At 41.2% G+C, this 21,020-nt stretch overlaps 1 protein-coding gene across 1 annotated transcript in view; it reads left to right on the plus strand.

The window, feature by feature from the left end:
* Nucleotides 1-20,934, plus strand: part of dagla (diacylglycerol lipase, alpha) — a 37,473-nt gene extending 16,539 nt beyond the window's left edge. Inside the window, exons 2-20 of the mRNA XM_070833438.1 lie at nt 145-246; nt 376-587; nt 761-862; nt 960-1,098; nt 1,228-1,315; nt 2,184-2,318; nt 2,419-2,496; nt 3,132-3,256; nt 3,599-3,749; nt 5,101-5,184; nt 6,181-6,258; nt 6,534-6,614; nt 6,853-6,995; nt 8,974-9,042; nt 9,138-9,210; nt 9,638-9,846; nt 11,168-11,294; nt 16,395-16,561; nt 17,327-20,934. Of these exons, the coding sequence (XP_070689539.1) occupies nt 152-246; nt 376-587; nt 761-862; nt 960-1,098; nt 1,228-1,315; nt 2,184-2,318; nt 2,419-2,496; nt 3,132-3,256; nt 3,599-3,749; nt 5,101-5,184; nt 6,181-6,258; nt 6,534-6,614; nt 6,853-6,995; nt 8,974-9,042; nt 9,138-9,210; nt 9,638-9,846; nt 11,168-11,294; nt 16,395-16,561; nt 17,327-18,431 (3,261 nt within the window). The 5' untranslated portion in view covers nt 145-151 and the 3' untranslated portion in view covers nt 18,432-20,934. The remainder of the gene's footprint in view (nt 1-144; nt 247-375; nt 588-760; nt 863-959; nt 1,099-1,227; nt 1,316-2,183; nt 2,319-2,418; nt 2,497-3,131; nt 3,257-3,598; nt 3,750-5,100; nt 5,185-6,180; nt 6,259-6,533; nt 6,615-6,852; nt 6,996-8,973; nt 9,043-9,137; nt 9,211-9,637; nt 9,847-11,167; nt 11,295-16,394; nt 16,562-17,326) is intronic.
* The last annotated feature ends 86 nt before the right edge of the window (nt 20,935-21,020 follow it).

The raw sequence follows: 21,020 nt of genomic DNA on the forward strand, positions 1-21,020 counted from the left end.
TATAAAAATGCTGTGTTTATTCATCATTGGTGTGCACTTTTTTTTTTCCTTCTTTCGAAACTTGACATCATGTAAGTGTTAAAGCCAGGTTGCAAATGATTCATAATCCCTGACGTCGTCTCTCTCCCTTTGGTCTTCCCACAGGGCAGTGATGCCTGGCATGGTGATGTTTCGGCGGCGCTGGTCAGTTGGCAGTGATGACCTGGTGCTGCCCGCCCTCTTCCTTTTTCTATTGCACTGCATTTGGTGAGCGGGTGTCTCTCTCACAGTACTGACTTTTGCATATAGATGTTCTCTTTTGATTTGTCAGTGTATCTCTCTACAAAAATGTTTGTCTTGAATTTACTTCCTTTCCTTCTTGGCTTTCTTACTCAGGTTGGTGGTTCTGTCCGTGGTTCTGTTTGGCCTTCCGTATGGCTCAGACCAGTCCTGTTCTATAACACTGGTGGACCATGGTCGAGGGTACCTGGGCATCCTGGTCAGCTGCCTTATCTGTGAGAGCGCCATCATGTGGCTGAGCATGAGGGGCAGCATTCTGTACACACAGCCCAGGGAAGCTGTGCAGTACGTCCTCTATATACGGCTAGGTAAGACTCAAAGGCCCACTCACACTTCTCTCGGAGGCTCTCTTTGAAACAGGATTACCTCTTGATGCTAGGGGGTTTTGGGGATTACAAGTGGTCCCACATTAAGATTTGAACATCGTTTACATTGACTGGGCAGATATTGATCTTTGCTCTCTCCCTCCTTCTCTCACCAGCTATTCTGTTGGTCGAGCTAGTATATGCTGTGGTGGGAATCGCCTGGCTCGTCCAGTACTACCAGCCATGCTCTGATGTCACTGCCAAAAACCTGGCTTTGGGTGAGTAAAAGAGCATATAAAGGAGAATGGGGATGAACATTTTATGTTAAAATGGGTTTGTTGTGCTTGAATGTGAATGTTTTTATATTCTCCACAGGCATAGTTGCATGCAACTGGCTAGTGATTTTCAGCGTTTGCATTACCCTTATGTGCACCTTTGATCCTACGGGTCGGACATTTGTCAAACTGAAAGCCACCCGTCGGCGCCAGCGCAACCTAACTACGTACACCCTCAGGTATTAACATGCCCTTAGATTCTCCGTTTCTCTCCGTCTCTGTATTTTGTCCTGACACACAACTCGACCAAAACACAGCATCCATGCATGCAGTCTTAAAAGTGTTGTTTGCCTATTTCTCTCCATTAGGCACAGGCTAGAGGAGGGCCAAGCCAGCAGCTGGAGCAGGAGACTAAAATTCTTCATGTGCTGCACAAGAGCCCAGGATACACAATCGGTGAGTCACAACACACACTTAGCCATTTCCTCTCTGCGCTTAAAGTAAAAGAGAAAGGAATAAAACCAAAAATATATCAGGCATAAGGTCCTCCGAGCCACTCATTAAAATAAGCCCAGACAGGATGAATCAAAAATGTGACACAAAGGAGTTTATTACTCAGCTACTTACTGGCGACATTAACAGTTTTCTATAAAATATGAGCGTAAAATGATTTCATTTCAGGCTAAATCAATTTACCAGCTGTCAGCAGAAGTAAAGCACAACTGCTCCAACATTGACTAGTCTAGACTGCAGAACTAAAGTCAAGAAAGTAACAAAAAGACTGCCATTAGCTTTTAGCCAACACTCCAGAATATTTTGCTTTCTCACTAAATTGAAATACTTTAGGAAGACATTCTGTCCTCAGCAGGTAGTTATAAATCCACTATACATGACAAACCCACTGGTTAGTATGCTTCACAACATTCAGTCTATGCAGGCAATGATACCATACTACCTTCCATGACATGCAGACATAAATACGTACTTTGTGATGTCCAAGTGTGTTTTTGGGGTGATCAAGAAGTCATATTTTGGCAAAAATAGTGATGTTAGTGAATTAGGGAAGCCAAAGTTGCCTCACCTTTGGGTTAAAGCTATGCTACTTAATTCATAAAACTACAAAATAGCAGTTGGATTGAGAAGAAATATACATTTTAAATTTGAATATTTTTCACTTAAATAGAGAAAAACAAGCAGATAGTCAGACAGTTTAAAGGTTGCATAATGATTATGTCTATTTTGTGGCAAAACTCCTGTAGTTTAATCCTCTTTTATTTGCTGTGCTTTGCCAACATGTCCTGATATCTGCTGCTCTCCCGTCCAGGACGCTTATTCAGAAGTGGCCAGCCTGTTTGCAGAGTTCTTCAGAGACCTTGACATTGTGCCTAGTGATATTATTGCTGGCCTGGTACTTCTCCGCCAGAGACAGAGGTCTAAGAGATCTTCTATCTTGGACCAGGTATCACTGTTGAAAAAAATATGTCACTGTCTCTATTTTTATGCTTGTGTATCCATGTATGCTGGAATTAAAATTACCTTTTCCGTTTTCTTTTCCTAAGGCCAACAATGACATTTTAGCCTTCTTATCTGGAATGCCTGTAACTCGTAACACTAGATACCTGGACCTTAAGAACTCGGTGAGTTTCTATCCATGTGATAAACTGACAAAGTCAAGTTTGACTTGTGTTTTGTATCGCATGCTAAACTGCAAGACCCTTTTGAAAGTTAAAAGGTTTGGTATTCAGGTAAACAATAAATTACTGAATCACCAAAATACAACATGTATTATCGTTCTTAAAGGCACTTGTGAGTCCTATTTATCCTTTTTTAAAGAATATTATTTGCTTAAAGTGATATAAATGGTTGTTCACAAAGAAGGCTCACATGTAGCTAATCAAGGTTTCAGAAGGACATTGATACTTTTCTCCAGAGATATTCACAAATTACAATATGGAAATAAGTAAGTAGACATAAATATGATTGAAGAGACCTTAGGGACCTCAGGAGCTATTGGCTCCATACAAAGCAGTTTTGTATGTTTTCACACCCTATAACAAAACAGAGACAACCACCAGTTGCTATGATGAGAACTCTTTTTAATAGTCTTTGTTTTTCTGCGGTTGCGTACAGTACATTTATATGCTATTAGTGCGTGCAAGCATGCGCTCGTATATCTGGATCAACTTTGTATTTCTAAATACAAAGCTGTGGTGACTCTTACTTCTCAGTAGTTCTGACATATGTCCGTCTTGTCTGCCTTTCCCTCCCCCAGTCCGAGATGAACATGTACAAAGATGTGTGTTATTACATGCTCTTTGCCCTGGCTGCATATGGTTGGCCCATGTACCTAATGAGAAAGCCTGCCTGTGGGCTGTGCCGCCTCGCCAGCTCCTGCCCGTAAGCACTCAAACACACACCCTCACAGCTCTGATCTATTTGGCTTCTGTGTCTCTTGAGCCTCTCCACTGCGGATCAAAATTCACATGCGTCAACACTTGCCAAGTGGTAATCCACTGAGACAATACCACTCTAGTTATACTCACTCACACAAGCAATGTTGAATTAATCACCTCCTCCTGCCTGCTCTGGGATATTAGATCATATCTCTGTAATTTTACCTGTTTACTATATTTCTCTTATGTTTGACCCACCTGCTGTTTAACAAAAAAACAGCCAGTTATCTGTTTTTTTTTTTGTTTTGTCTCTGTGTTTTATTCTTATCCTCCTCTCTCACCTCAGCTGCACATCAGTGTCTGGCTCTCGGTTGTCTCAGTCAGTGACAGTGGAGGAGGACAATTGCTGTGGCTGTAATGTCCTGGCCATTCGCCGACACTTCCTGGACAGGGACCTCAAGCAGGTTCACATTGTCTACACTTCCTGCCACGATGCTGTGAGTAATCCGACAACCGGCTAACAAACAGTCAGAGGTTTTACGGCTTTACAGTACTTCCTGAGTACAACTCAGGATTGGTTGTATGGAGAAATAACTTGTCCATCTTTTTGTTTCAATGTTAATGCATATTGCATTTTGAGAAATGCACTTTTCAGGTGAATTATAGTGTGCTCTTCTTAAGATGTCCCGCATGTAAAGCCTCAGAGGGCCAGCATACGATGCTATGCTTGCAAACCAGACAGTAATCTTGTCAAACAAATATCAGTCAGCACAGGGCTGCGGTGCAGTGCTGCACATCCACAAACTAGGAGACAGATCATTTAGCGTGTTTTGTAGTTTTGGCCATTATTTCTATCTGTTTTGGTAACACTTTATTCACCAGTTTAGTTGCTGAGATATGGGGAGCCAAGTTGCTGTGTACACATCCTCGGCAGTAAGTCAAGTGTGTTCTCAGTAGGTGATGGACTCTGCCAAGGCTGTTTGTGATTGTCATGGACAGAATCCTAAGGTGCAGCCAAAGAGGGGACAGAGTGCACTTTGTTAGCAACAGGACTGGATTTCTCTCAATGTATGATGCAGTTTTGCTGGCTTTTGGTGAATGTCCACAGTTATGAAAATGTTCTACTGATTTATTCAGTTCAAATTAAGTTCCAGTCTGGATGATTTGAAAGGGAGAGTCTCTCCTGTGGTGAAGGTGCCATTTTTAATTCACTTTTGATTTCACTACAGTATGTAATGCTGGAGACTTGTTTTAAACCTGTGTGTTTAGTATATCATTGCCTGGTTGTTTCCTTGTCCAAATTTGTTGTAATAGTATTTGTATGTACTAAAGCTGTTGCATTCCTACATTTAAGCAAATGAGTGTAAATAATTATTCAAAAAATTAGATTTTTCACTATTTTGGTGCAAAGTGTAGTTTGAAAGTCAAAATAATTTCACTGCCATCATGCATAACTCACGTTCCCATCCAAATGTGTGCTCATATTCCCAATTATTCCTTTAAAATGATGCAAGCTCAGTAAGTAAATAGAATAGTTGCTAGAATTGTTTCCTTCTTACATCAGATATTGAATCAACTCATTCTTTTATATAGAATTTCCATAGCATTCACAGGAGGACTTGAGCCGCATAGTGTTGATGTAAAGCAGAGCGCGTCTAAGCGCTGAGTTTCCATCTATAAATTTCTCTCATGGAGCGACTTTTATGGCTGTGTACTGCGCCAAGTGGAGAAAGGTTTGACTTAACAAGTGCTTGGTTTGCTGGGATGGAAATGGAACTCACTACACCCCTCACCAGTTCATCTCACTTCCTCACCACGGCTTCTGTCGGCTCTGCATCTTCCATACAGGTTTACGAGACTCCGTTTTTTGTGGCAGTGGATCATGCGAAAAAGAAGGTCGTCATCAGTATCAGAGGAACCCTATCGCCAAAGGTGAATTTGCCTCGTTTTTACAGTAATATTTCTCCAACCGTCACGTAACGTTGGTTGACCCTGTTCCCTTTGGTACCTCACAATGCCAACACCTCCAGAGCAGATGAAGTTCTCATAGTTTGATGCAGTGTTCTCAAACTACTACACCCTCCATGCACAGAGCAGTGACAGTTCACTTTTAGAACTGAAAGTGCTATCCATTTTTTTACATAAACATTTGAGAAAATCCCTGTAGTGTTTTTAAGGCCTGAATTAAGCAACAGCTAAGAGATTAGTCATGGCCTTATGACGAAGGCAAAACATCGTGGGACGTTACAAAGATTAAAGAAGCATTTGCAAAGTGTTTGAGAATATATAAATACTAAAGTCACTGCCTTAGGAGACAGTGCAGAATTTCATTTGTAATTTGGAAATGACAATCATTCCTTAAACATAGACGTATGGACTCTATATACGCATTTACCGTTTTTCATAGCTCTTACAGTTCTTCAGGTACAGTTAATAAAATGTACCATTTACTAATAAAATGTACCAAATGTACCATCAAATTTGCAATGGAGATTATGAATGATGCCTAATCTGTGCACTTCTATTAGTAAGGTGTGGCTCAGTGGTAGAGTGGGTCGTCCCTCAATCAGAAGGTCAGGGGTTCGATCCCCAGCTCCTATGGGTCAACATGTCGAAGTGTCCTTGAGTAAGACACTGAACCCCAACTTGCTCCTGAAGCATGGCTTCAGAGTGTGAATGAGTATGAAAGAATAGTCTCCTCCAAATTACATTTCTCCTGTATGATTGATGTGTGAATGGGTGAATGAGGATGTCATGTAAAGCGCTTTGAGTAGTTGAAATAACTAGAAAGGCGCTATACAAATACAGACCATTTACCATTTTACTCACTTCCTCTGTCTAAATTTCCACCTTTCCCCTCATCCACTTGTGTTCTTTACTTTATGCTGTCTTTGGTAGAATTTTTTTAATTTGTCTTGTGTGTATCAGGATGCCTTGACTGATCTGACCGGGGATTCTGAACGTTTGCCTGTAGAGGAGCAGCATGGGACCTGGCTTGGCCACAAGGTCAGAAATTACTGTTTTAAACCACTCGCCTAAAATACACACAGCATACTCCACTGTACAGTCTCCTCTGCGCCGTAGAGAACAGATAAACATGAAAGAGGAAAAGAGTTTCAACAAGTAAGATCACCCCGGACTCCAAAGGTCATTTCAGCTGTTAATAGAAGAATAATTGCTATGGATATTTCAACAAGAGATTAATGACACCGACTTCCTGACCATATTTCTTTCTCTCTCGCCATCCTCCCATCCACTGACTTCTTTCTTTCCATTCTCAGGGGATGGTTTACTCAGCAGAATACATTAAGAAGAAACTGGAGCAGGAAATGATCTTGTCACAAGCCTTTGGGAGAGACTTGGTACATTACTTAGTATACTTTATAAAGACTGTCAGGCTGAAAAATGAACATACTCTATAATTTTCACTGTCACTTTGTATGAACACCACTGCAATTCGTAATGCAAGCTGTGCAACATCACACTAACCCTACTGTATACAAAGCGTACCGCAATTGGCAGTAGAGTCAATTTGCTGATCTGATTGTAGTGACAAAAGTGTGCTGTTATGAGCCTAATGACTCTGGCTGTCTCTCACAGAGCAAAGGCACCATGCACTATGGGCTGGTGATAGTCGGGCACTCTCTTGGTGCAGGCACTGCTGCTATCCTCTCCTTCCTGCTGAGACCCCAGTACCCCACACTTCACTGCTACTCTTACTCCCCACCTGGTGGCCTTCTTAGGTGAGTCAGTCCAAGACTGTACAAGTCAAAGTCCGTCATTTGGTTTGAGCACGTTGTGCAGGAAGTTATTGAAAGTCTGTTTGCCACTTTCATGCATCAATCCCATGTTTATGTTTATAAGTCCCTCGTGTTTAGCCCCAAGTTTGACTGTTTCATACCACACTGCTGTCACAGGTTATAGCCAGATCACCACTGTTTACTTAAGACCTCGGTCTGTAGCTGTTGTTCAGTTTACATTACTGATAAACCTTTGAATTGTACCAGACCTAGTATGAATGTTTACCAGAGCTACCAGTTCCCACTTAATCAGAAGTTGTCACTGCAGTATTTACTTTTGAGAATAAGCATGACAGTGTGAGCAATGTGGTGTTGTTTTTATCATGTTTTCACGATTGACAGTATAGAGAGAGAGGAAAGGGGGTATGAGCCTGAACTCAAACAGGGGACATTGCAGTTATATGGTTTGCGCCTTTACTGTTTGTCTTGCAGGGCACCCCATTGTGGCTTAGTTGTATAGGATCATTTTTCTTTATGAAGTCATTTTAGTAAAAAGCAGAATGTATGGATGAGAAGTCAGAATCGCCACCAAAATGTGTCACAGAATAATAATAATAATCCTAGTGTAATTTCAGTAACTGAATTTTAATGCTGCAATTACAGAATGTGTGTGCATCATTTAATCGTTTTACGCTGAGAATGGGAGCTGTGCCACAGAGCTAAAACGTATTTATTTATTTATTTGAAACGATTACAGACGTGACTTTGTACCCATTCCATTAGTCAGGATATTGTGATATCCTTAAGCGTCATACAGAATTGTTGTTAAATACATCATATGAAAAACCAGGGCATTGTAAAGTAAAGGAGACTGAACCACTGCACCAAAAATACATGTCTCAAACACTTTTTCCAGAGTTCATTAGTGTGTTGTCTGTCTATACTTGAGCACTATCTAACACCCTGCCATACAGCTGGCTGCAGTGTTACCTGTGTTTGCCATGCAAATCATAATGGAAGAGTGTCTGTACCAAGAGATTACTAACTGCTGTAGAGCACCTTTGGTGATTCATTGAAGTCAAAGCAAGGTAATTTGTCAGACTTTTAAAGATATAATCTGGTATCAAAACTTCAACATGGTATTAATGGCCCCTCTGAATGCCATATGAATGCCTCTAATTAGCCATTACATTACCCCGTTGGACCGTACAATTGTAACACTGCATGATGGGTCCTGCATGTCTTGTTTAGACCACATGGTGAGTGTGTCGTAGAGATATCTCTGTTACCCAGATTCATCAGACCAGGCAACCTGTTTCCTGTAATCAATAGTTATATACCATGAAAAAAAGAAGGGAGAAGCTTTGTTTGTACCGAAATCTTTGTCGCACCATGATCGCACTGTGCTGTTTATTCTTGTGCTGTAGATTGTTTTGGCGTGAGCTACCCAAAGTCTCCCATTTACATCAATCAAGAGCCTTTGCACAATAGCAAAAGTGTGTGTTCGGGTACATTCATTATACACTCTTGGTTGCCCCATTCAAAATGTGGCAACGCTTAAACCCATAATCCTCACATCCGCGATCATGTCCTTATTCAAAGTCTGACACTTGATGCCCTTTCTTGGCAATCTGTTCACTGGCAACTCAAACATGAAAATTGTGAAGTTGTTTTGTTTGCACCTGTTTATGTTGTGAAACATATGCAAATGGGAAGGGAGAGTTCTTCTGCAAGGATGCTTCTGTGGTTTCTGACCTTGTTTTAATCCTTTGCTTTTGCATATTTTTGTGTCCAATTATTTCCACCTTTGTATCACCTCTTGGCAGTATGGTCAGATAAATGTGTTCCCTAAATATCTGTTGTAGAATAGTGTACAGTCTATCACGCACCATTATTTGTTTCCAATGGCTTCTTTTTCCTCTCACGCCCTTTACTCTCCTGTTCACACAATGTAACAGTTTTTTTCTTTTTATTTACCCAGCGAGGATGCCATGGAGTACTCCAAAGAGTTTGTCACATCTGTGGTATTAGGAAAAGACCTGGTGCCAAGGTATCTCTTCTACTATATCCAGTGGTTAACTTCACTTTGCTGCAGTATTATTTTTATGATTATAATAGACATTTGTGCTGCTAATCTCTCTCTAGACTTGGCCTGTCACAACTGGAGGGTTTCCGACGCCACCTTCTGGAAGTCTTACAGAAAAGTAACAAGCCAAAGGTGACTTTATCTCTGTAGAAGATAGACTTATAGACCCTGTGTATTATGATAACATCAGAAAGAAAGATGGGAGAAGCGACAGATTATACATCCCATGCTGTCTCGCAATGATTTGGGGGAATGCTTTGTGGGCAAGAAACATATCTGTAATGCATATATACTAATGAATGATTAAATCATAATCCACTACACAAACCCAGTAGCATTACACTTCCTCATTTTCCAGGTTCTGATTTGGCTGATTAGAATAAACTGCAGGCTTACAAACAACCTCTGTCAACACTGCAGTTACAGTATGTCTGCTGTAATTAAAGCATCGTTTAGTTAAGCCCTGGCTGCGGCAGAAAAAAATATACAATATACAGACGATGCATTTAGATTCAGACGCTATGAAGCATAACTAAAAACGCATTTTTTTTTGCTACAGTGGAGGATCATTGCGGGAGGCACCAAATGCATCCCAAAATCAGAGCTTCCACTAGAGGATGATGATCCTCAGTCTCAGCCAGCAGCACCCCCCAGCAGTCGCCTGTGGCTCCACCCCAGTGACCTCAGCATTGCCCTTTCAGCCTCCACCCCTCTCTACCCTCCTGGCAGGATCATCCATGTGGTGCACAACCATCCTCCCGAGACATGGTGAGACAACTGATCTGAAAGCTTAGGGTAGATTATAACCATCAAATCCCTCAATGTTGTCCTTTTTACTGTTAGAGTTTCACTGTGTGTTTGCTGAAGCTTTCAGAAGTGAGATCAGTCATCGGTTGAGTGGTATTGGCTCTTAAAGCTCATCTTTGTCCTAAATGCACATTTTCACCACACAACTCCAGCTCACAAATGGTCAAGTGGTTGTATAACTGATGCGTGGACACAGTAACCTCAAAGCAAATCTTAGATTTGTTTCACACCTGTGACATAGAACAAGAACAGTGGGAGAAGGTATACGCCGCATACCTGTGACAGTGTGTGTTTACAGTGTGTCATCTGGCAATTTGCTGCTGTGCTGTGTATCATATATTTTCTTATGTATACATTTTCTTGCTGTCTATTGCACCTGCTGTTTCATAGCAGGTTGTTGTGTTTTCCAATTTTGTACAGAATTGAAATGTATTTAAAGGAGAAATATAAATCGGTCATGTTAGACAGAGATATAGAGATGGACAACAGAGATATTACAATTTGGTACTGATTCTGTCAGACATTAGTATCAAACATGCATGACCTGCATCAGATGGGCATAAATCCTCAGCCAGAATACATTTTAGTACATTTTATGAATAACAGGTGGATGTCACTCTATATCTCAAAGGAGATAAAAGAGTCTGTCAAAGATCTGGAAAAAATTATATATATTTTTTTTAATCTTCATTCACACGTCAATTTAGAGGTCGCTGTCTGGTTCGGTTTAAGCGTTTTCTGGCTTCTGATGGTTGTATTGTAGACCACCACTGGAAGCAGATTAACTCAAGTCTATGGAGCAACAGTCTGACCTCGGGCGTGTATTAGTTCCCTGCTACTGCAGTGCTGTAGCCTTACAATCTTTAACTACCCTCTGCAGGCTGGTGAAAAACCACAGTAGTGGTTTTGCCAGGTTATCCTCACAGTGATAACCCCATATGTGTTATGTCTAATAATAGCAATAAAAAGAACACTGCAATAGAGCTACTGGATACCTCCTGTTCAGCCCTATCCTTCTTCCTCTTCTTACTATACAGCACTCACTCTATCGTTAGCTATATGCAGCTAGAGAGCTTTTTGTTCCAACGTTTCTGGTTTCTATTATGAGCTCATATCTAAAGTCTGTTACAGAATATTTTACTCAGTGGTGTGATGGCCTGCGTTAAGCTTCTAGCACATGCACAGCACTGTAATTGAAGGATAGTTTGGCAGACTGTGGCTAAATCAGCACGTGTGTGGACTTTCACCATGATTGACAGGCTTTCTATCTCCCTCTCTGTAGCTGTGGCCAGGAGGAGCCAACCTACTCAGCTCTGTGGGGAGACAACAAGGCCTTTGATGAGGTCATCATATCACCTGCCATGCTTAATGAGCACATGCCCCACATGGTGATGGAGGGTCTAAACAAGGTCTGTTTTATATCTGTGTGTATGCCGATAGATTTGTTGGGGTTGGTGGGGGGATTTTAAATAGTGCTGAAATGGCTTTCAAATCTTGTTCCTGGATAACTGAATTGATAAGTATGTATGACTTTCCTCCTAACTATAAAAATGCAGGTGCATTCACAAATATATTTAACAATTGTTCATAAAGGGAGATACCACTTTTTAAAAACCACATGTTGCACTGTGTGGCATAAAACATAAACATAAAAAATCTTTAGACCAAAGCGAGAGAACCACTGGTTTTAGTTGCAATATAATATTTCTGAAGTCAGGGCTTTTCTTTGTTAGTTTGTAGATTTTACATCATAATTGCTGATGTTCTGCTGTGATGGATTCCAGTGCCTACAGAAAATGACAGTAGCTATAGAGGCAGATAAGTTTGCCTAGAGCATCATTTTAAATCAGTCATCATTTAAAGAGACTCCAAATTTAATACACTGATTCACTTATGTTGGTTAAAATTTATAATAAGAACTACAACATCCAGTGGTTCTAGCCGCATGCATTATTGTCTCTCTGGGCTCTAAAGCTACCCATCTCATGACTGAACATTATAGCAATCAAAAGACACTGAAGTGATTTATTTCATTGTTTTGTTAATAAACACATAATTGTAACAACACAGGAAAAACTTTGATTTTTAAAATGCAGTGGTGTGCCCCTTCAGTTAAAGATCTTTTTGAGAGAGTTGGAAGATTGAATCTGAGAACTGTGTTTGGTCAATTTATGCATGTAACCTGTCATTAACCTTTAACTTACCGTCTTTGTTTTCTTCACATTGCTCCAGTTTTAAAGCATGGGAACGGTTCACTTCTGGGTGGTTTCATGGTGTCCTCTGGTCTTTTCAAGTGTATGATTCACAAGCATTGAGATTACAGGGTATTAATGTGTATGTTTGCATGTGATGGATCCACTTTGGGGATTGCACTGCCTTGTGGCTGAATTTGTAAGTTTTGCATTCGTTTTCATGGCTCAGCACTGTGCCACTATGTCTGTTGATGGATGTTTTTTAAATTTCTGTATGTGTGTTTTATGCGTATGAAATGAGTATGTGTGTTTAGGTCTGCTGTGCCTGGGCTGTAGTGTGATACCTCTGGTGTTTCTGCAGGTTCTGGAACCATTTTGTCCCCTGCCCGAGCAGGAAAACTCGGAAGCAGAGGACCTGGAAGTCAATCAACCTACCTCCAGTACCGAATTAAACTCTTGTGTTCTTCCATCTGATTCCTCCTCTCCCACCCACAAAGACCTGTCTTGCACCGCCTCCCTCGCAGAGACTGAGGCTATGTCTGTCCCTCTGACTGTCATTGCTTCTCCCTCTTTTTCAGATGCTGAGTCTGTTCTACCTCCCCCTCCTCTATCAGACTGTACTTCTACCTCACAGCCATGCTTGGTGTCTGCTCCCCCACTTTATAACAGTCTTTCCAACTCTCCCTCAGGAGTGCTCTCGGTTGAAGATGATTCATGCATTCCACCACAAACCCCAGAACCACCCAACTCTCAAACTTGTGCAGATGTGATTGCCACTCGTCTTTCTGATATCCAATCTGATGAGTCTAGCTGTAGTCATGTAGAAAGTCCTCCTGTCAAAATAGTGAGATACCAAAGCTCATTGCTAAAAGATGAGGTCTCTAGTTTACAAGTACCAAACAGCTCTGATTCTCTTGTGTAGACTTTGACACCCAGTATTAAACTTTACTTTCATTGGCCTAAAAAGTAGGAATAATGTACAATGAAACACTAAAAAACTGTCACTTGTATAATTAGTACTGTGAAAATAGTCAGAAGATAATGTGATGTCATGCCCTTGTGCAAGTTCAGTAGTTCAGTATTTTGCCTGATGTAAAACAGGATCTGATGTCGGTCCTCTTGAAACCATTTAAATAAAAGCATAGACTGTATATAAGAAGTGGACGAAGCCACTGTGATGCCACCCATTGGTTTGTGAGCAACTGCTTTGAAGCCTCTAGTGTGGCTTCATGGGCATAGCCATTACGATTTCATGGCCGTCGCCATCTTGGTGTTTTTTGGAGCCAGAAGTGACGTTCATTCCACGAGGGCCGCCTCTGATTGGCTAGTCACAAGGTAGCCCAGCTGTAAAGCATACCCACTTTGTTGTCTCTTTTCCTCTAAATGAGACCAAAATGTACTAAATGAACATCATGATGTATTAAAGAAGACTTGAAACGAGCGATTGAGACCATAAACTCATTCAAAATGCCTTAACTGAGGTAATAAAGCAAGTGAGAGGTAGGGTCATTCTCTCATAGACTTCCATACATTTTGATTTCTCTTTGCAACCAGCAGAGTCGCCCCCTGCTGGCCATTAGAAAGAATGCTGGTTTAAAGCACTTTACTTCAATGCATTGGATTCACTTTTCAGCTACATCCAATTCTTTTGTACAGTTCATGAATAAAAGTCACCATAGAGGAGGTGGAGGGAGCCTCCCATTTCCTCCACTAAAACAACAGAATGGGATGAAAAGCATCTCAACCAGTATAGCAGTTGAGGGAACACGGCAAAACTCTCTCTTGCTGTAAAACTTCCTACTAGCATTATTGCCCTTTCCACTTGCACACATAACTGCTCCCTGGGTGCAACAAGTCCAGGCAGCTTCTCCTGGATGCCTCTGAAAGGCGTTCCGGGAAAAGTAAGGATGAGGACAATGTGAAAAAATGCAAAGCATTGACTAAGCAGGTTGAGGCAATAGATGTGTGTGCAAAACAAAGTGATGTGGTAAATGGCTTAATAGCTCTTGGAATACATCACAGGTTAATGGTGCATGTAACAGTATGAGAATATGTGGTCCCTTTTAAACCTTAGCAGAGAATAAACCAGTAACCCTGCATGATGAGTCCAAACCCACCTGCTCTCTATCTCTCGTTAATGAACTTCATCATCCAGCTTTCCTCATATCAACCCTTCATTTTTTTTTTTCTCCATTCCTCTCACAGCCATGGTACATTTGGTCAAGTGCTTTGACATGAACTTGCTAACCCTGTTCCTCGAGCTAACAAGTTTTCTTTGTACTCTCAAAGTTTCCATGGTAACCTAATTTCTTCCACATTAACTGCTCTTTCTTCCCTCTTGGCTGGGGTTTTCAGTAGCTGCCGCTCTCCTCTCTGCATATCTTTTCCCTTTTTTGCATTTTGAAAGCACATTCAGCGTTTCCTCAATCATAATCCCTTCAAGGAATTGTCAATTACTCATCAGCAGCAGATGGAGTAGCAAGGGGGAACAAATGTGTAACAAATATGGAATACGGAGTACTCTGCCCAGATCCACTCTAAAATTGCTGCTCACTGAGTGTAAAAAAAAAATTAAAATTTCCTCTCGGTACAGTGGAGGCCTTTCATTAACAAGACTCTGAAAACTGGAATTATATTTTAATGTCCTCCGCTGTGCATTGCCTTGCATAATGCTTCATAGATTGCTTTCATAAATTATATATGTCGTATGAAGCTAAGGCTGTAGGGCTTGTAGTACATCATAATACAAAACTCCAAGTATAAAGCTCTCTCTGGGAACAGAGTCTGCAGTCTCATGTTTGATTCTTTTGTTTTTGCGGTCCTTTTTGTGTGTCATGCTTACAACTGCAGGTGATAAGTTTGATATTGCTGGTGCCAAACATTTGCTGTAGTTTACCACTTGCAGCAGTCTTATCATCATGTATCACTGGTCACTCACCCATGTAACATTGCCATGTTTTCATTTGTGATCCATACGCATCTGCATAACCCAAACATGATAAACATGTTTAATGTCATTTTAAGCTTACTTAACCTGTGTTCTTAAGATTGTCAGTCTGTTCATATTCATTTCCATTTAGTTTAGTCATTTTACATTCAGTTGTCACATGGATTGTATGTTTTTTTTTTAATGTGTTTTCATGTTCTCTTACAGTCCCATTTGTTTTTATACAACAATGTGCTTCCACCAAGTGTTTTAACTCATTAAAATTAACCATATATATGTAATTGTGTGTTGATGTGACTTGCTGTTAGTGTTTGTGTGCTCACATTTTTAATTGTCAACGCTGGTAACGTTTTGTGGGACCGGGTTTTCTTGAATGTTTTATATGTACAATTGGCTTATGGTTTACTACTCCTTATCATACTGTAGGTTTTGTGTAGTTCTTGCTCAGGCATCATGAGTCCGTTGTGGGTGTTTAATGTCAGTTAGTGTAGGTGTAAGCTCACCTTTTAGATTGCACTTACATTTATATGAACTACACTCTGCTTTTTAACACTTAAATAAAAGATGTAATCATATCTTCAGTTGAATATAGATGTAGTGGTTTCTTGGCTTATGTCATTGAAACTATTGAAACAATTATAGCTTTACTAAAGTTGATTCAAATACATTTGTGATCTTGTTCCTGATAAATGACACAAGTGTCCATGGATTAAAAACTGTGTGTGTGCATGTACTTGTACTTGCTACATAGTGAGGACCACAAATTTTTAACCAACAGAGTGAGGCAATGTTTGGGAAGTCAGAACATTATGGCCTTAACTTCAAAAGATGGGTTTCAAGGTTAAGGTTAGAATTGGGTTAATGTTATGGTAAAGGTTGGGGTTGTGCATTTACTTATTGTTTAATAACGTAGGGCCCTGGGAATGCATAATATTAACGAGGGGTCCTCACAAGTATTCAAGTACAAGGGTGTCTGTTTGTTGATACATTTCCTAACCGTTGATGTTTAGTGAATTATACATTGATCTACTTGAACCTTCTAACTCTTTTGCTTTTTCATCCTTCCTGCTGTCATATTTTATGAAGAAAGAAATGAGATGTCTCTGCATCCAGTTTTTTGAGCACACAGTAGAAAGAAAATTGAAATAGAATTAATCAGTCAGGTTATTTGTTTATTTAGTCTGCAAAATTCAAAGCAAAGACTATTGTTTTACTGCAGAAGGAATAGGATAGGCCGAGCTCGTGTATCTTTACATATGCAGTTATTATTCTGTTCATGTGGATTCTTAACCCCAGTGCACACCCTCCTTGCTCCTGTTGTACTTTTCTCTGTCAAGTCACGTGTCTATGTATCTTTTTGCTTGTGACAGGTGCTGGAGAACTACAACAAAGGGAAAACCGCTTTGCTATCAGCAGCCAAGATCATGGTGAGCCCCACAGAAGTGGACTTGAACCCAGAGTCCATTTTCATGGATGCATCAACAACTTCTCAGCAGCCGACGCCTACAACCCACCACCGCAGGAACAGTAGTGTTCGGTTAGTACACCAGGCACCATTGTGGGTGTGTTGAAGCCTAAAAGAAAATATAAAACAGTCTGTTTGATCCTTTGTATATTCAGTTTCCCCTCTAACTTCATATGTAATGGAGCAAACATCCTCCTAAACTGTAAGGATAATCATGGGGACATGCCTGATTTTGATATAACTATCTAGCCAGCACTAAACAATACTACTGCTACTAACTGCTACTTTATTGTTTTCTCAAAATCATTATTTCTGTCTGTTCTGTTTGGTTTAAAAAACAAGACAAAAACCATTGTTACGGTAAGCAAAGCATGCTAATACACAATCTTCATAATGTCCTCCCTTCTTTCATGCACGCATGCACGCTGTCTGACCACAGAGCGGTTGCAACGTATGGTAGTATTCAGTTCCCACCTCGTCCTCTCTGGTTTAACCCCTGTCCAAAGTCAGTGTGAATTTCTGGTAGTGATGGTTGAATTATGGTGTTACTTCTCCTGTATTAGATGCTAATACAAGAGAACATATGCCACTAGGATACACTTCTAGGCTCCCAGTCTCTTTGTTTCTCTGTTCTTTCTTCCATCTTTGTAATGTTTTGCTGGTGTTCTCGTAGTTTGTAGAATCTAGACATGGTTTGAATACTAACACTTCACCATTTTTCCCTACTTTAAACGTCCGTTAGTTGTTTTGACCCATTTTTCATGTCTGTGATTTGGATCCCCTCTCCCTCCCTGTCCCTGTCTCTGCTCTCCAACCCCTTCCTCTCCTCTCCTCTAGTTCATGTGCCCAGTCTGAGATATCTCTGGATGGTTTCTCTGAGTGCCCTCCTCCTCCAGTGCCTGTTGTGCTGCGCGGAGCACGGGAGCGCCTTGCAGTGGAGCTGAGGGACCGCAAAGCACCACTTGCTGTCATGGAGAGTCTCTCAGACGCCGAATCCCTCTATAGTCTAGATTCCCGACGCTCCTCAGCTGCGCTGAGGGGTTCTCCAATGCTGAGCAGCCTTCCGTTCCCTTTGGATGCCCCGATCCCAGAGGAGAACCCGTCTCTCAGCTCTCGCACTGAACTACTGGCGGCTGACTGCCTCTGCCAGGCAACGCCAGAGCACCTGGGTGAGGTTGGGCCCTTCTTTACTCCACTGGAATCCAGATCCACCCCGGATTACCCCATGCGGCTGTCTCCTGCCACACCTCGCTACAGTGGACACCATTCCCCAGCTCTGCCAAACCAGAGCGCCTTGGCTCAGCCTTTCAAGCCAGAGCTGAACGCCAACCCAAAAATGCTTCCTGATGGGGATCACGAAGAGATGCCTGGTGTCTACAGCCCAGGGAGCACTCCTAACGCTCCTCTCAGCCCACAAATTTGTTCAAGACCAATGGATAGAAAAAAGGAAGATTGGGAGCTGGACACAGCAGAGAACCAATTAAGTGCAGAGACAAGACCGGCAGCCTCAACTCCTCCACCCCAACTATCCAACGGAAACCCCAGCCAGGCAGTGTTGGAGTTCGCCCAGTACTTAGACTCTCTATTCAGATTGGACGGCAGCAGCTCACCACCTCTGGAGCTGTCCGACGGGGAGTCAGAGTCAGGCCGGGGCTCCTTTGGGCAGGGCGAGTGTCTCGGAGATGGACAGCAGTTGGATGACAAGCAGCTTCTTGCCAGAGCAACAATGGAGCCTAACCTGGTCCCCAAGCCCCCACGCACTTTTGCGGGATCCGCTGACCCCTCTTCAGGCATCTCTTTGTCGCCCTCCTTCCCTCTCTCGTCGTCTGAGGAGCTCAACGACCTTTCCCCCGGTGAGGGTGCCCTGCCGGCCATACATTCCCTACGAACATCTACCCCTTGCCACTGTCCCGAAGAGAACACACTATCATCTATGGTGTAGTGTGCTCCCAAGACTCCAATGTCCGTTGCTCGAAATTGAGAGGTGCAGTCATCCAGATTTTAAAACATATCACAGTACATGCATGCGATGGAATGCAGTCACTCATCAGAGATCCAATGACAGAACTTGATAGACCAACTCACAACTATTTCCATTCTTCAGGTGTCTCCTTTGAACGCTGTTTATAGCATTTTCACACTATTGCAAAGACTAAGAAAAAAAAAAAAGATACCTCTCTCTGCATGCCAGGGGGCTGTACTGCTTTTGGGTGAATATAAATAACTGTAGCTTCACAATGCCATTCCAAAACAACGTCGTCTCACCTTCACAGGGACGCGTCAGCATCAATTCCCTGACTTAACAAAATCAAAGGGAGAACAGAGCAGGGATTCAAAAACTAACACTGTAGAAGAGGTTAGCATAGGCACATCATCTGGGTTGATGTACTGTACAACTTCCTGCACCCTCAGCAGCTCCAGCTTTTATTTTATTATATTTCATTTTATTTTTTAAAATTAGGAATGTGAAGATGGACATATTCGTCTGTCCATAGAGGTGAGAGGTGAAATGTTCCTCAGGTCTATAAAGAATTGACTTTGAGAAAGAGAGTAAGTGTGTTACATTGGTGAGAATTCATGTGTCTTAAAATTTTAGTGATTGTGACAAAGTTATTACAGACGCCTATGGATGTTTTTTTGGAGTCTTTTGGTTGAGTCTTTATAGTGCATGAAGTTTTTTTTTTTTTTTTTTTTTTTTTTTTTTTCCTTTATTTTTTAAAGAGCAATTGTCAATAAGCCACTTAGATTGACATTTGGAAGCTCTTGCACACATCAGATTGCTCAATTTACCCCGCCCCTCCTTGCCAAAAAATTTAATACATTATATTGCCAAATGTATTTATGAGATGTAATTTTGTATATGTATATGGATATTGCTTTATTTAAACACAAGCTCAGTTCATTATCTCCCTCCCTAGCCATTCTGTTGGTTCCTATATAGACTGTTACACAGCAACACCACAGAAAAGATGCCATCCTGACCTTAAAACACTGCCATGGCTTTCATCTCGAATACACAACCTCTGTACCTTGGGTTTGAACCAATAATGAACTTGCTAATAGTTGTCCTAGTCTCATAACTACTGCACCTTTCTCTTTGGAGAGCTCTTAGCAATGTGCCCAGGTCAGGGTCTGCATGCTTTATGCATTTCAGAGTAGCATGGCTGGTATAGAACAAGTCTTGTCATTACGTCACAGTAAATAAGCTCTTAACATTATCAGAAATTATAGTACGTGTAAACCGAAACCTTTTGAGAGGCTGCTTAAATGCCCAGATCACCAGACGGGACCAAATTGTGGATCCTAAAAGTGTCCCAGGATATCGTTTCTCTTGTTCTCTCGGTGCTCTCGGTTATCTTGGATGTCAAGGTGTTTGCTTCCCTTTAATGTGGTTCATCTCAAACATCCTTGAGGTTGGACTGAATGAATAAATGAGCTGGAACATCACGTGATTCTAAATACTGTAAGTGGCATACAATCCTCCATATCACTCTGGGTATAACAGGTGGCTCACAAATTGCATTATTTATTACCATTAATGTTGTTATCACTTTTCTTGCTATATTTGATGGTATTATTATCCTTAATGCTCTTGCAACAGATTGGTTTGATGTCAGTGGTTTTTATCTCAGTTTTTGGGACAGTGTGGAGAACTTTTTAGACTTTCCCAAATGTAAGGAGTTATATATTTCAGCTTTTTTTCTGTCCGAGTGGAAAAGTATTTGACATTATGCCATAGCATGGTAACAATATACTCTTTTTACCAATGTTTCATCGTGGTGAGACACGCTGCAGAGTGACAGCCTGCTTACAGTGACCTTTTGGTGCAGCGCCACCGTCAAGCCCGGAGTCACCATAGTGACCTGCACAGTCTCTCTATTTGGAATAAGATTTGCTGTGGTTACTCACAGCAGACATTTACAGCCAGTTTACAGTCTGACACTACTCGAATCATGCTGCTAGTCCCAGTAGTCTCTACAAGATACACTAAGGTTGGGCCAGCAATTTCCTACTTTCAGTAGCTTTGCTTGCAGCCTGTCATACACTAAATACTGCTAGAAGAAAGCACTATAATACTTTCCACCATGATGTGTACAGCACCATCTTCTATGTGTAATTATTTATGCAGATGTCTAAAAAAAGAGATGAATTCCAATAGAGTCGTGTAGAAAACAACTATATAACAATAAGGAGATAATGACTATATTATAAGATATCAGTATTGACGTATAGGAAAAAAAGATATTTCATCTGAAAGTTATTTATTCAAACCATTGGCAGATTTACAAATTGGTCTATATTAAAAGAGGAATAATTCAACTATGTCTTGTCCATGTTTACCTGGTTTGCTTCCCCTCTTTCCCTGCCCCACAATGAGAATGTATTTAATCCCTCCCCCTCACTGCCCTGCCTGTAATGGAATAAACTGCAAACTATGAAAATAACTATGAATTTCTGTCACGTCTCTTTCAGCATGTTCTACCGATATGCTGTCGTCGAGAGTTTTGATCGCCGTCGGTTTAAAGACATA

This window comes from Pempheris klunzingeri, chromosome 1, assembly GCF_042242105.1.
Source record: "Pempheris klunzingeri isolate RE-2024b chromosome 1, fPemKlu1.hap1, whole genome shotgun sequence".
In the NCBI taxonomy this organism is placed as follows: Eukaryota; Metazoa; Chordata; class Actinopteri; order Acropomatiformes; family Pempheridae; genus Pempheris; species Pempheris klunzingeri.